Source organism: Apteryx mantelli, chromosome 18 (assembly GCF_036417845.1).
Source record: "Apteryx mantelli isolate bAptMan1 chromosome 18, bAptMan1.hap1, whole genome shotgun sequence".
In the NCBI taxonomy this organism is placed as follows: domain Eukaryota; kingdom Metazoa; phylum Chordata; class Aves; order Apterygiformes; family Apterygidae; genus Apteryx; species Apteryx mantelli.
The window spans coordinates 17018793-17031337 of record NC_089995.1 but is presented as its reverse complement, the minus strand read 5'-3'; the positions used below and the strand labels follow the sequence as shown (position 1 = coordinate 17031337).

General features: G+C 36.0%; 1 protein-coding gene across 4 annotated transcripts in view; it reads right to left on the bottom strand.

The window, feature by feature from the left end:
• Positions 1 to 12545, bottom strand: part of ARFGAP1 (ADP ribosylation factor GTPase activating protein 1) — a 61085-nt gene that overhangs the window by 46034 nt on the left and 2506 nt on the right. For 3 of the 4 annotated variants that reach the window (XR_010885973.1, XM_013940156.2, XM_067307481.1), the window contains exons 2-9: positions 11117 to 11180; positions 9976 to 10085; positions 8267 to 8438; positions 7019 to 7119; positions 6191 to 6280; positions 5372 to 5468; positions 3245 to 3301; positions 2225 to 2257 (exon numbers count right to left, since the gene is read on the bottom strand). Coding sequence is in view for 3 of the 4 variants with exons in the window: in XM_013940156.2 (XP_013795610.1) it covers positions 2225 to 2257; positions 3245 to 3301; positions 5372 to 5468; positions 6191 to 6280; positions 7019 to 7119; positions 8267 to 8438; positions 9976 to 10085; positions 11117 to 11176 (720 nt within the window). In the remaining variant the exon portion in view is untranslated. The remainder of the gene's footprint in view (positions 1 to 2224; positions 2258 to 3244; positions 3302 to 5371; positions 5469 to 6190; positions 6281 to 7018; positions 7120 to 8266; positions 8439 to 9975; positions 10086 to 11116; positions 11181 to 12545) is intronic. The other variant, XM_067307480.1, reaches the window with a different exon arrangement.

Below are 12545 nucleotides of genomic sequence, written 5' to 3'. Positions count from 1 at the left end.
ATACCTCTACTCCTTAACAATTTGAAAGTTATTTGAGAAGACAAAGGGTAGAGGTAACCCTATTCCCACCTCTTAAGAAACGTGAACGCAAATCATGTAAGGTTTTTTCCCATAGGAAGTCAGGCTAAGAAAGTGTTCAAGAAAAACAAGAAAGGGCATTAAATAGGATTTTCCAAAGATGAAAAATATCTCAGCACAGTCTATTAAACCTGATAAATTAATTGCTTACATTATATAATAAAAAGTCTAATACACTAAGTCTAATAAGTTGAGGTGTGCTAAGTGAAGTCATTGCTGGAATCAGGGAGAATTCTCATATAATCCCATTACTCAACCACATAGTTTTATAAATACAGAAAAGGGAGATTTGGATAAAACTGCGTTCCTTTTGAATCATTTCGTATTTATTGTTGTTGAAGTTTGAATAGCATCTTACCCACCACTACAGACACTAAAAGAGGCATTTCTTACAGAGTCTGCCTGCAAACACCCCAGTGGAGTTCTTGGTATATAGCATTCCCGAATCAGACATGCAAAAGGAGATCCTGAAATCATCAGTGCTTATGCAAAGCATGGGCAGAAGTACAGAATGTTTTCTGAGAGTGCAGAGCTTGGATATCTCTATCCAATTTAACCTGTTTTAAGTAAGTTTGAAGAAACATTACTGTATGAAACACATAACATTATTATAAACAGATTTGACTTAAGGCAAAAAAGAAAAGACAGCTCAAGAGCAAATGCACATATTTAGCACGAACAGTGACAAGGAGTCCATGCATGAGAATATATGTGAGGGCGTTACCGGCTCTGGCTGCTGCTTGTAGCCCCAAAACTTTACCCAGACAGCAAAAGAGAAAGAGCAAGGAAGGTAGAAGAAGCAGCTTTTAGCAAAAAACTGGAAGCATTTTTTCAGGCAAGTTAAGTAGCATGAACCTTTTCGAATTTTAACACCTACTGACAAGACAAACAGTGAATACATCTGGTCACTGGACATCAAATACACTTTTAATCAATATATTACATCAAAGAGATGTTAAATCTGTGCTACAGAGCAACAGATCAGATGTTTCAGAAACAAAATTTAAGCTACAGTAACGGGACTTAGACTCTAAAGCAACATGTTGCTGAGGATCTTGTCAGTAGTTGTGGTGAGTTTTTACACTTAATACTATATTTACATATGCATACAAATGCTGATAATACTAAAGGAAAAACAGTTTTCTAAAAGCCAAACTGCTGGACAAAGTGAAAAAGGAAGACTTGTAGAACACTAAATTTTTCTTATGTGAGCCAAGCAGCAAATATTCTAAAGCTTCTAAGTATCAAGTTTATGTGCTTTCACAAGACATTTGTGTTAATTCTGCAAAACATGCACAAGTTTGGCTTTCTATGTGGAATATTGATATCCTATGGCATACACCTGTTTGAACACCAACTCCTGCAGTTTTGCATTTGTTTTGAGCAATAGTATCCTACGCATATGAGGAAGCATGCCAGGCTAATGCTATGCATACAAGAGGACTCACAGTTCAAAGCAAAATTCCCTATACCATATATTAATATATATAAGCCCTCTCTCACTTGGAACATTGGCATGTGAAGAATCCTGTTGATAGATTTCTACATTTTACGTTAAAACTTTTCAATGCAAACAGATCTTGCTAATGCCAGAGCTCTGTATAATTCAGGTCTGACTGTCTCTCTTTTAATCTTAGTTTGAAAGAGAACATATTTTTGGAATTGTCACTTTTTTTTAAATACACAGAGGCAAGTTAATTTAATAATATTAAGCAGATTACATTTATAATGCACTATTAGGATTTAGCAATGATGGCTTGCATTCCACTGCATAACCTAGAGAAGACAACTACTTCAGATAGACCACATTTAAACTTCACAAAAATAAAATCACTAGCATATTTTATGGTGGCAAACACGAATTAAAGCATTTAATTCTATTGCCTATCAAATACCCCCTACAATTATGCAAACAGCAGAACTACCACTCTTTGTTTTCTGCTTAATATGCCCATGGCAGTTGATTGCAATCCCCATGGAAATAAAATCTAAATTCTTTCAGATGACATCCTAAAATATCATTATGCACCATGAGGGATAAACACACTGGTCTCTTGATGATCAAATCTAAATCAATTGGTGCAGGCAAATGCATGACATTTAAAGCCAATTACTATCAATAAAGCACAGCTAAACCTATAATCACCTTTTGACTTGCTTGAGATCCAAATCTGGTAGCCTGTGAAAAGAAGCAAATATATTAAAATTTAAATTAACCAAAGGCTTTATTCCTAGTAAACACACACATTTAGAAATGCTGCATGACCCTCTCTAAGATGAATGGACCTTTGCTAGAATTTCACATTGAATAAGCAATATTCATATTAAATCCTTTGGTATTCCAGATCATCCTCGGAAGCATCATTCTCAACTTACAACACAGTTAAGAAAGGCTCCTCAGTCTAGATCAGACCTTGGTGAGCCTACACAGATGAGTATCAAAATTTGTGTCTCATAATGTACACTTAAGTACTTTTCTTGAAAGATTGGAAGACTAAGTAGAACAAAAAAAGATTGTAATTTTCACAAAAGTTATTTCATTTCTTTCCACCATTATCATCTTAAAAGATGAAAATTTTTTACTTCCTCTGGTTTCAGGCTATAGGTGACAGTCATGTAACGAAGTGCACATATTTGTCAGAACACACTGAGTGGGGAGACCATGCCCTAGTTTTTCACAGAACATCGCTCCTAGTACAACCTCTGCCTCACAAGCTTTCTAACTAACCTGATAAAATGTCACTGTTCAAGAGAAGCCAAAGGAAGAAAAGAAAAAAAAGACATCAACAATTTGTCAACTGATACTAAATTCCTGCTGAAAAAAGCAGTTTTGGCTTTACTCGGCACAGACATCAATTTCTGCTTCAGAAATAATTCTTTTATTTATAAAGTCAGTATAAAAATGCCAGTTGAGTTCCTTCCTGATGCTTACATCCAGCAGACGAATTTACAAAAATGCCCATCCAGAAAGATGAGACACAGGTAAGGCAGAGATGTGCACTCACTGTGCCTGTTTTATACACCACAGGCAAAGACATATCAAAAAAAAAGTTTAGTTTGCCTCGGTGATACTCTTAAAGATACACCTCTACTAGATTTCAGATCACATTAATAGAGTCTCCTTGAGTCTGCAAGAATTACGCCAAAATATATTTTGTTTACTTACACCCTCTTTAGCAGCTGAGGCAATCTTGCTAGCTCCAGTTGTAAAACTGCTCCATCCCTTTAAAAAAAAAAAAAGAGAGAATGCAGTACTCTATATTGATTATTTACAATTATTATTCATAATGTTCACTAATGCATGTTAAATTAAGTCAAAATGTTCTGTAATACTGCTTGTCCTGGAGTCATGAGAACTACCCACTAGTGAGAGTAAAAATCATAGTCTCTCACTGAACTGCAATATTGCAGAAACCTCCATTATTTGCTTGCATACGCACAAGCAACAAAACATTCCACATACCTTTCCATTCTATCTAGAGAGAAGAAGGTTTTCCCTCCATCTTAAAAAAAAAACAAAATCACCAACCAGCAAAATATACTTTTTGGCTATCCCTTTAAAGTCTCTTCATTACTAGTCTCTCCTCGGCTTCTCCTGTGCTGAAACACTGAATGATAATTATGTCACCAGTGTGCAAATGGCAGAGTGATATTTCTTGTAGTTCTTATGTTAAGTGCAGTTTGAAGGGACTCAAAACAAACCTAAATTCAAATGATCTGTTTTTACAGAACCAGTTGGATAGTCTAGTCAGTGTGACTTCTACAGAAAGTGCTCCTTCTGATACGTAGTAGCAGAAAATAAATGTGTATAGGTAAATGTAGCATATGTGGGAAAAATGATCATGCACCGTAGAAGGAAAATTGTTTTCCTCACTAGGATGAATTATGTGTGCAGGTAAGTTTCACCATAATTATTATCTTAAAATTACACTGTAGTATGTATTTGTGGTCACAAGAGGGCTTTTTAATCATAAGTTCCAATGAGATCATATATTCAAATAATGGTGGACAGTAACTTAGACAATACAGTGTCATCTCTCCTTTGCTGTCTTAGCACATTTGCAGTACATTATGGATGTGGTTTCTAATCTTAATTCTCTGGCCCACAATTGATGGAAAACCTAGAAAAGATTCAGCAGAGCTATACTGGCTAAGCATCTTTCTTGTGGGACCATTTGGAATAGTATTCAATGGCTCAGGAATTCCTTTTTTCTATTATGTTCTAGTGAAATTACGTAAAAGCACAAAATGGAGTCTGGTGTGGATATTCAGATGTATTCTACCACACCACAAGAGTCAAGACTTCTGAAGAAAGCATTTAAAAGCTGTGTGTCAGTAACAAAAAAACAAGCAGTATTTCTCATGTGCCTCCCTGCTGTGTTGGAATACAGTATTGCAAAGGGATCCATGGGTAAATGAGCTCTTTCCTTGATACCACAAGCATTTTTAAGCCCTTTCTTTAATTTTACCAAGTACATTTGGAAAACAGATTGTCACCACTAATCCGTCCCAAAAGTCTGTTCCAAAGCCTAATTACTCTAATTTAAAGATAAGTAACCACCCATAGCAATTTCCAAGCACATTAAGAAAGAGACTGCTTTCCATATCCAAATCATATGCTGAGAGGCTCCAGAAGACTCTGGGAGAAATCCTTACTAAATATTCAAAGTGACTCTGAATACCAAATGTTGTTTTGCACTGTTACTTTGCAGCATATCACAGCACCAAGATGCACCTGACGAGCTCCGACTTTATTCTCACTTTCCTTCAACAATGTATTTTTCAGTACCTCTACTTGAATCGTGACAACTGTTCAGCCATATGCCGATATCTCTTCATGTCTGGCCACAAGCACTTAGAATTCTTTCATCATTGCTCAGTACTTCTGCCACCCATATACGCACATATTTCAGTTGTTTTCTACTGAACACACCTATTATGGTTAATCACTTCACAGCATTATCAACCCAACTATTTTCATCACATGACTACTTTTTTTTTCTTCAAGTCCTGTTGAGTATGAGATCTTAATTCATTGCTATATATCAGTTCACAGAAATAAGGAAATGAGGATACCAGACATACCGCTTAAGTTTCTCCCAAATTTTTCCCTTCTTGTTTTTAAGTTCTCCAGTATCTTTCTCACTCTTTGAGAATACCACTATTACTCTACATTTGCTCTGTACCTACCTGCAGTCTACAGTTTGTATTCTCAAGTTATATTCCCATAAAATGGCACAAAATAGAAGAAAACGGTACTTCAGGTCACAGAAAGCTTAGAGTATTTCCTTACCGAGTACAGAGACGACATAGCATTATTCAGGAAGTCATCTTCCTTTTTTGGAGGGGTTACTGTGTTCCCAAACCCCACATAACGATTCTCTTGGCCACTACCATAAGAAAATGAATAAATAGCATCTGTATTTGTATGCATTCATTAAAACTAAAAATACAAAGCATGAAAGAATGGCAATTGTTTAACAGTCTTTAAAATATACTTGGAAAAAAAAGCCTGGTAGTGCTGGTATCTGCATGGGCACCGAATTCCTAAAGTACTTAGCACCCAAAATATAAAACTACCCATTTCATAAAAATACAACACTTACCAAAGGTCCACTAGTGAACCCTCACAAATGAAAGTGTTCCCTATGCAAATTAATGTTGTCTAAATCATTCTCTAGTGGTTTAACAGATCACTCAGATCAGAAATCTGAAATCTTAATGAAGTGATATATGAAAACGTGAGTAGGAGAGGGACAGAGAAGAAATCAGTGTTAGTGTTATAAATACCCCAGTTTAACCCAATACACTATATACACTAAAAACTTCCTAGTTCGGAGCTCACTACAGCAACATTTTGATTTACAAGCACTTTTTTCAAACACTGTTTAAACATTTCCTTTTTACACAAATGCATTAAAAGGCATCTTCCTTCATCTTCTCCCTTATCACATATTATCTTTTTTTTTTTTCAACAGTAAATGAGACATAACTGTTTACCTAGGCCAAGTGAATCAGGATCACAGTTATGTAGCTGTAGCACAACATCCTGGTCTATGCTAAGCTGGAGGACAAGGCACACAAAAAGTTAACTTAATAAATATTACATTACCCTTGATAGGAGCTGACATCATCATTTAACCAGTCTTCAAAAGCTTTGTCAGATGAGGCAGTTGCATTCTGAGATTGTCCAGCAGAACTACTGAAATGAAAGATTTAAAAGAATCAAACTGTGTGAAGCAAAACCACTAGGTCGTAAAACAGGTGCAAAATTGATTATTTCTTTGGTCTATCAAGTAGGGAACTCTAATGTAACCACTAAAAGCCACTAAAGTATTGAATGAATAAAGCAACAGTAGACCCAAATACAGACAGTGTTACTCAGACTACAGTTAGCCCACTGAGCCTCCTGGATGATGGCCAGGCACAAAGCACTTGTTTGTCTGATTTACGATTGCTTTTTCAGTTAGCTTGATTCTTAATTGCAAAGAATAACAAACGAGCATGCAAAAGCAGAAAAACAAGACTGCTGCATTCTAACTTTGATGCCCTATTAGCACTTAAATCCATACGGAAAAGACTGTTACTTCCAGTTTGTGATTGATTACCAAAGAACAGCACTGTAGTTAAGTCTGTGACACACTAAGCATGACCGACACAGGCTAATCTCAGGTGCATTACAAGGCAAGAAGCCAAAAGAACCCTGGGCTGCCTTTTGCTCTTGCTCACTTGACTCTGCCACAGTTTTTGAGATTCAGGAAGGGCCAAGGAAGGGGGATTGATTACAGAAATTAAAGCCCTGCTACTTCAGATTCCTTATTTCAGCAAACAAAATGCTTGTTAAAACAACACTATCAACAAAATGAAAACAGAAGACATTCCAGCATCAGGGTTTGATCCTGCTATTGTTATACCAACATTAGATAATAAGAATACATACCGATGAGCTGAAGACAGAGACATTTTAGGCTGTGGTGGGGTCCAGTTCTTTGCAGGAGAAGTTTCAAGGGACCACTCCTTGCCTTCAGCTACAGTAGCTACCTAAAAGTGGTAGGAAAAAGACCAGAATGTCAGGGGTCCAAATTGTCATACAAATTATAAACTGATCCTGTAAAACAAATCAATTTTCCAGTTTACTGCCAGTTACAAAGTTCAATCAATTTGTTTTCACTAGAAACTGAAATTTTGTTGAATCCAAGGCTAATAATGTTGAATTGAACACTGCTTTTGTTTCAGGTGGTTTTAAGCAACTTTTTTTAAAGGGCAAGTTAGGTTTGAAGAATAAAGGCTAGACTAACTATGGGATATAGGCACTAATCACAGAATAATGGAGGGAGAGATGGAGGTAGCTGTATACCCTATCACATAGTGGCTAAAGCATATAACCAGAACTAAAACATTCTCTCTGCCTCCTTTAAAGAAAGGATTTAAACTTGATCTCTGAAACAACTCCATAGTTCGACATTTTTAATACTAAAAAGGCCTATGCAGTACAGAACTTAAGAATTCTTTGCCTTCATCAAGATACTCTGCTTTCAACAAGCAGCCTCTGATACCTAGCAGCTTCTGAAGAAGCAAAGAGACAACACAGATGACAAACTTCACAGCTGTATGAGTACTCTAGCGAGCACAGAATGCAACATCTTAATGCTTCAATGGCAGGGTCAGCATAAAAAGAGTATCTTTGTCTCCAAGCTTCTAATTTCGAATACTTTGTCATTTCATTTTTTGAAATTCCCAACCTCCTTGAAATGATAATGCCATTACAATAATTAATATATTTGCTGTTTATAGTCCTGCCTGTATCTGGCCAATTAATTTGCCATTTTGTTACCACATACAAGCAAGATTTATCAGCAACCATTTTGGATAAAACTGTACTGCTGAAATTGTAAACTATTTACTGTAAATTAAGACAGCTCCACTGTCTAACTAGTCACAACGAATCACTTCAATGAGAAACTAAGCCACCTCAGCCAAAGGCCTAACAAAAAGTTTCTAAAGAAAAAAAAAAAACTTTTAAGAGTTGAGAAGAGTAGCGCTGAGACTCATCCCTTCCAAGAATCACTGCAGAGGTTCAAAAGGTTGTTACTTTTTTTTTTTTTTTTTTTTTAAGTGCTTATGAAGTACTTAGAGATTTTCAGATAGAAGGGGATGAGGACACACATTGCTATACAACTAGATTTACCTGATCTCTAAAAAGAGCTGCAGCTTTGCTGTTGTATTTCTCTTGCAATGACCAGCAGGGATCGTAGTCATCCTGAGACTCCAAGAACTCTCGAAATTTGCTGTTACCTCCAGCCTTCATTTTCTCCAGCTCAATATCCTTCCATTTGTCCATAGTTACAGAGCGTACAAAACTGAAAATTATTAAAAAAAAAAAAAAATCCACAGCTTGTTATGCTATATCCTGCTATAACAGCAGGAACTGATATTACTGCAACTCATTCCAAAGACTGAGGGTATGGAAATGTTAGAATTACTCTCAAAGTATAGAAAGAAAGAGTCTCATAACAAGAAGGTCAAATCCTCACTGAAACAACCTAAAATCATGCCTATACAGGCAATTAAAGAAGATGGCCATCAGAAGGCAACTGACAGAAAAAGCAGCTTTCTTCTACAAGCTTGGAAGTTGACTTAACCCATCATATAAAAGAAAGCTTTTCCCAACCTTTTTTATTCTGCAATTTTTTTCATGTTCTTTTTTTTGCACAGTTACACTTAGGGGATCAGCAAGGATACCTGGTGTCCCTTCCCTTCCCTCACTCCATGCTTCTGCTCAGAATGACCATCAGGTACCTGACAGCTCAGCTGTCTTAAGTAGCTACACTGTAGCATCTACCACGACCTCATCCCAGGGCATTTATGACTGCAATTAACATCCCAGCTCTGTTTTGGGCTATAAATCCTTGCTACTGCTCACTAAACTACATTAAAAAACAAAAATAAAAAAAAAACAAACAGTGCCCTATTGTTAATGTTTCAATACAAGATCACAGAAAAATATAAATGAGACATCGTCCTCAGCAAGGCTCTATAAAACATGAATCTTGACCGATTTCTGTCTTTTTGTCCCTAAATCATTACCCTTCATCATATCTTTGTCTCAGTACTTTGTACTTTATTTCATATAACACATGGAATAGTTTCAAACTCATTTCTTATGCATTTCAACTCACTAAGGAACTTCAAATCACCCCTTAAAAAGCAAAGCACATACTTCTGAATGGCCTCCTTGCTTTGGTGATCTCCCTCCTGGACTTTCTTTCCCTTTCTCATTTGAGTAACTGTCCCATGTTCTGTCCCTATTATAGACCATGGAGTCTCTGGAATACATAACAGTTCTTATTCCATAATTTCCTGGCTCTGTTGAGTATGTTTCTTAGAAAAAATAAGAGCTATCATTTATATTACAAAAAAAACACTCTAGAACTCAATAAAACTATTTTATACACATGCACACACTACAGAAATATATTGTAATCATACTATTACTGTTTTTGCTCAAATCTTAAATTGCTCTAATACTACTAGTTTCAATCGATAAGATTATACAAGTTTTTTTAAAAGCAAAGCAAACAAAAAGACAGTATACAAATGAAGGAGGACTAAACCAGCGCAGTGTTTTCCAGATTCTGCAGTACAACTCTCAGTATGAAGGCAGAGGTGTTACTTTCTGAACTAAGAACAATATAGCTACACCAATGCAACACGTGCCTAAATTAATCACAGAGAGTACCCAGAGAGTAAAATGCACTTTGGAGAGAAGCATAAAGCAAAACTGCCTGGGAAACGCTGAAATTGGGACATTCTATACCTCTCCAAAACAACAGATTCTGTTCACAGCCACAACACATCCCAAGGTAACCCAGCGCAGTGTTTGCCTGCAAGGCTGACCTGAGGTGAACTCCCAAGCCTCGATGTTTTCCTGAGCATTCAAGACAGATCCAAATTCCATAGGTCACACTCACCCACTGGGGGTTAAATGCACCACATTCAAAACAGACCTGCAAGAGAAAAACAGTTATCTCTAACATTCAAGCATCACTTATCTGTGTGAAGCTTTCAAAGTATGACTCAAAAAGTCAAATCATCAAGATGTTACATGTGGAAAATAAATTCAGACTAGAGAGTTCTTAGTGTTCAAAAACATCTTCCCTGAAAGCCCAAGCTTCCTTTAAGTATTTATTTATAGTTCATGGAAAGAAATACTCGTTAACCTGCCTGACTCAGATTATAAAATTATTTTACTGAACCAGGCACCAAAAACCAGTAAGGAAATACAGACAAGCAAACTGAAATTAATCAGCAAAGAAGTCATCTTGATTTCATTTTCAGACTGTTTTGAAGGAGGAAAACATAGCCAAACAAACTTCCTTTGCAAAATAAAGATACAACATCTAATTTTGGAACGTGTATTCAGTCATACTACAGTTTGGCAGTAAACTGCAGAGATGATAGCAAACCGAAATGGAGTTTTCCTTAAAAATCTTTACTGCTCATACATCACAAAATCTTACATTCTTACGATTGGAATCACCATTCAGGGTTTAATATTAAATTCTGTGGGTGTAACACATGTAGAAACAGTTTCAAACCAGGTTGCAAATAATAATTTTTGGGGGTGCCCACAGATATCAATGTATTGATAGAAATTAAAATGAACTCGTCTGTGGGCTATCACATTTAAGGTGAAGTATAAACAAGCTTCTTTAAATAGACCATTTCATACTAAGCTATGCCCAAGACATCACTTTTTTGACAAACTGTTACGGTTTACAGCATTACTAGAATCTCTGGAAGACCTGTGACAAATATGCAACCATGCATTATAATACAAATATGAATAAAAGTTACTAAACTAACACGAATGTGAGATATCCAAATTTATACGTTACCGTTAGTTAGCCACACCAGTGCTATACCAGTGCTATAAACAGATTAGCTCTAGTGGACAGTTACGTACGTCTGGAGTAGACAAAAAGGAAATTCAATGCTACAAAACTAATTTAAACAAGATTATATATAAATTTCTCACATTGTTCTCATCTTGTGCTCTGACTTCCTTAAGAACTTTCCTTGTCCTTGGACTTGCCATGGTTCTACAAAAGGAGGAAAAAGAAAAACACAAAACTAAATCATTTTATAGGATTTGATATTGATAATATGTTCAGTACTATGTAAGGATGATCTCTACAAAAAAAACATTACAATCTAAACCAGTGAATCACAATCATCTGCAGGAAAAACTCTTACCACAGTCTTATTTTTCCATTTGCTTTGTACATTTTGACATGCAGTCATTCTACCTCACGCACTGGCAAGGTATAATTAAGTTATACGTAAAAAAGCAGAGAGAGGCTAAACATGGAGATTCTTTTGTGGTGTCATATGGATCACATGCACACAACTGAATAGACCTAACCAAAGAATGGCAGGGACTCTTACGCTTAAAGTGCTGAACAGACTGCTAAAAGCACACTTTATTAAAAGATACAGGGAAAAAATTGTTTTTCCCTAAGTGGTGAGTTTCCTTATCAATTAAATTCCAAGAAAATAGCACACTTATTGGGACCTACTACACAAAACAGAATTCAAATTCTGACAAAGTCATGTCTGGTTGGCAGACCATATCATCTCATTCTCTTTTTACGAAGCATGAAACATAGCAGCAGAGAGCAATGTCAAGCTACAGATAAAATTCACATTAAGAAAACAATATGATTCACTCACAGTACGTATCCCAGGAAAAACTGAAGGACATAAAACATTCATGATCAAAAGAAATACGGTGTTTAGCATGCAGTACAAGACTAAATTGCAAGACTGCAATTTAGCTAAAAACAATGAATTCAAGTTTCCAGCTAATTTGGTAGTACAGTATTTAAACTAGCTTTAAATGTCATCAGTTTTTCCTTTTTACTTATAGACAACCCTTTGACCTCTACTCCAGAAAAGGAACTTCCAAGATGCAGTAAAAAAACAGAGATGTTGCCAGGCTGACTAGAAACAGCACAGAATAAATGTAGCCTTCACAAAACTGAAGGCAGAAACACCTTCACTTTTATGAAAGTCTTTGACATTTATTCACTTTGCTGTTTGAGTAGACAGTTTTAAGTCTTTAAATTATCAACAGGATTAACAATCATGCAATACTTCTAGAAGGTAAATGATTAGGTGTTACATACAATCACCATCTGGTAAGAGACAGCAGGATAACACATCTTTAAATAGAAAAGGAAGTCTATTTTAAAAAGAAAAATCCTACAGGTAAGAAAATTCTAACCCTACATTTGTACAAAAGTGACAATATCAATTTATTAGTCATTTCTAACCCCAAATGGCTTTCCTCTGAACTACAGCCACAGCACACAGCGGTACAACAAAACACTGCAAATGTTCTATGGATCACCAGCTAAGACAACATCACTTGGAAAGAAATAAGCTCAGAATTGCAGTTAAATATT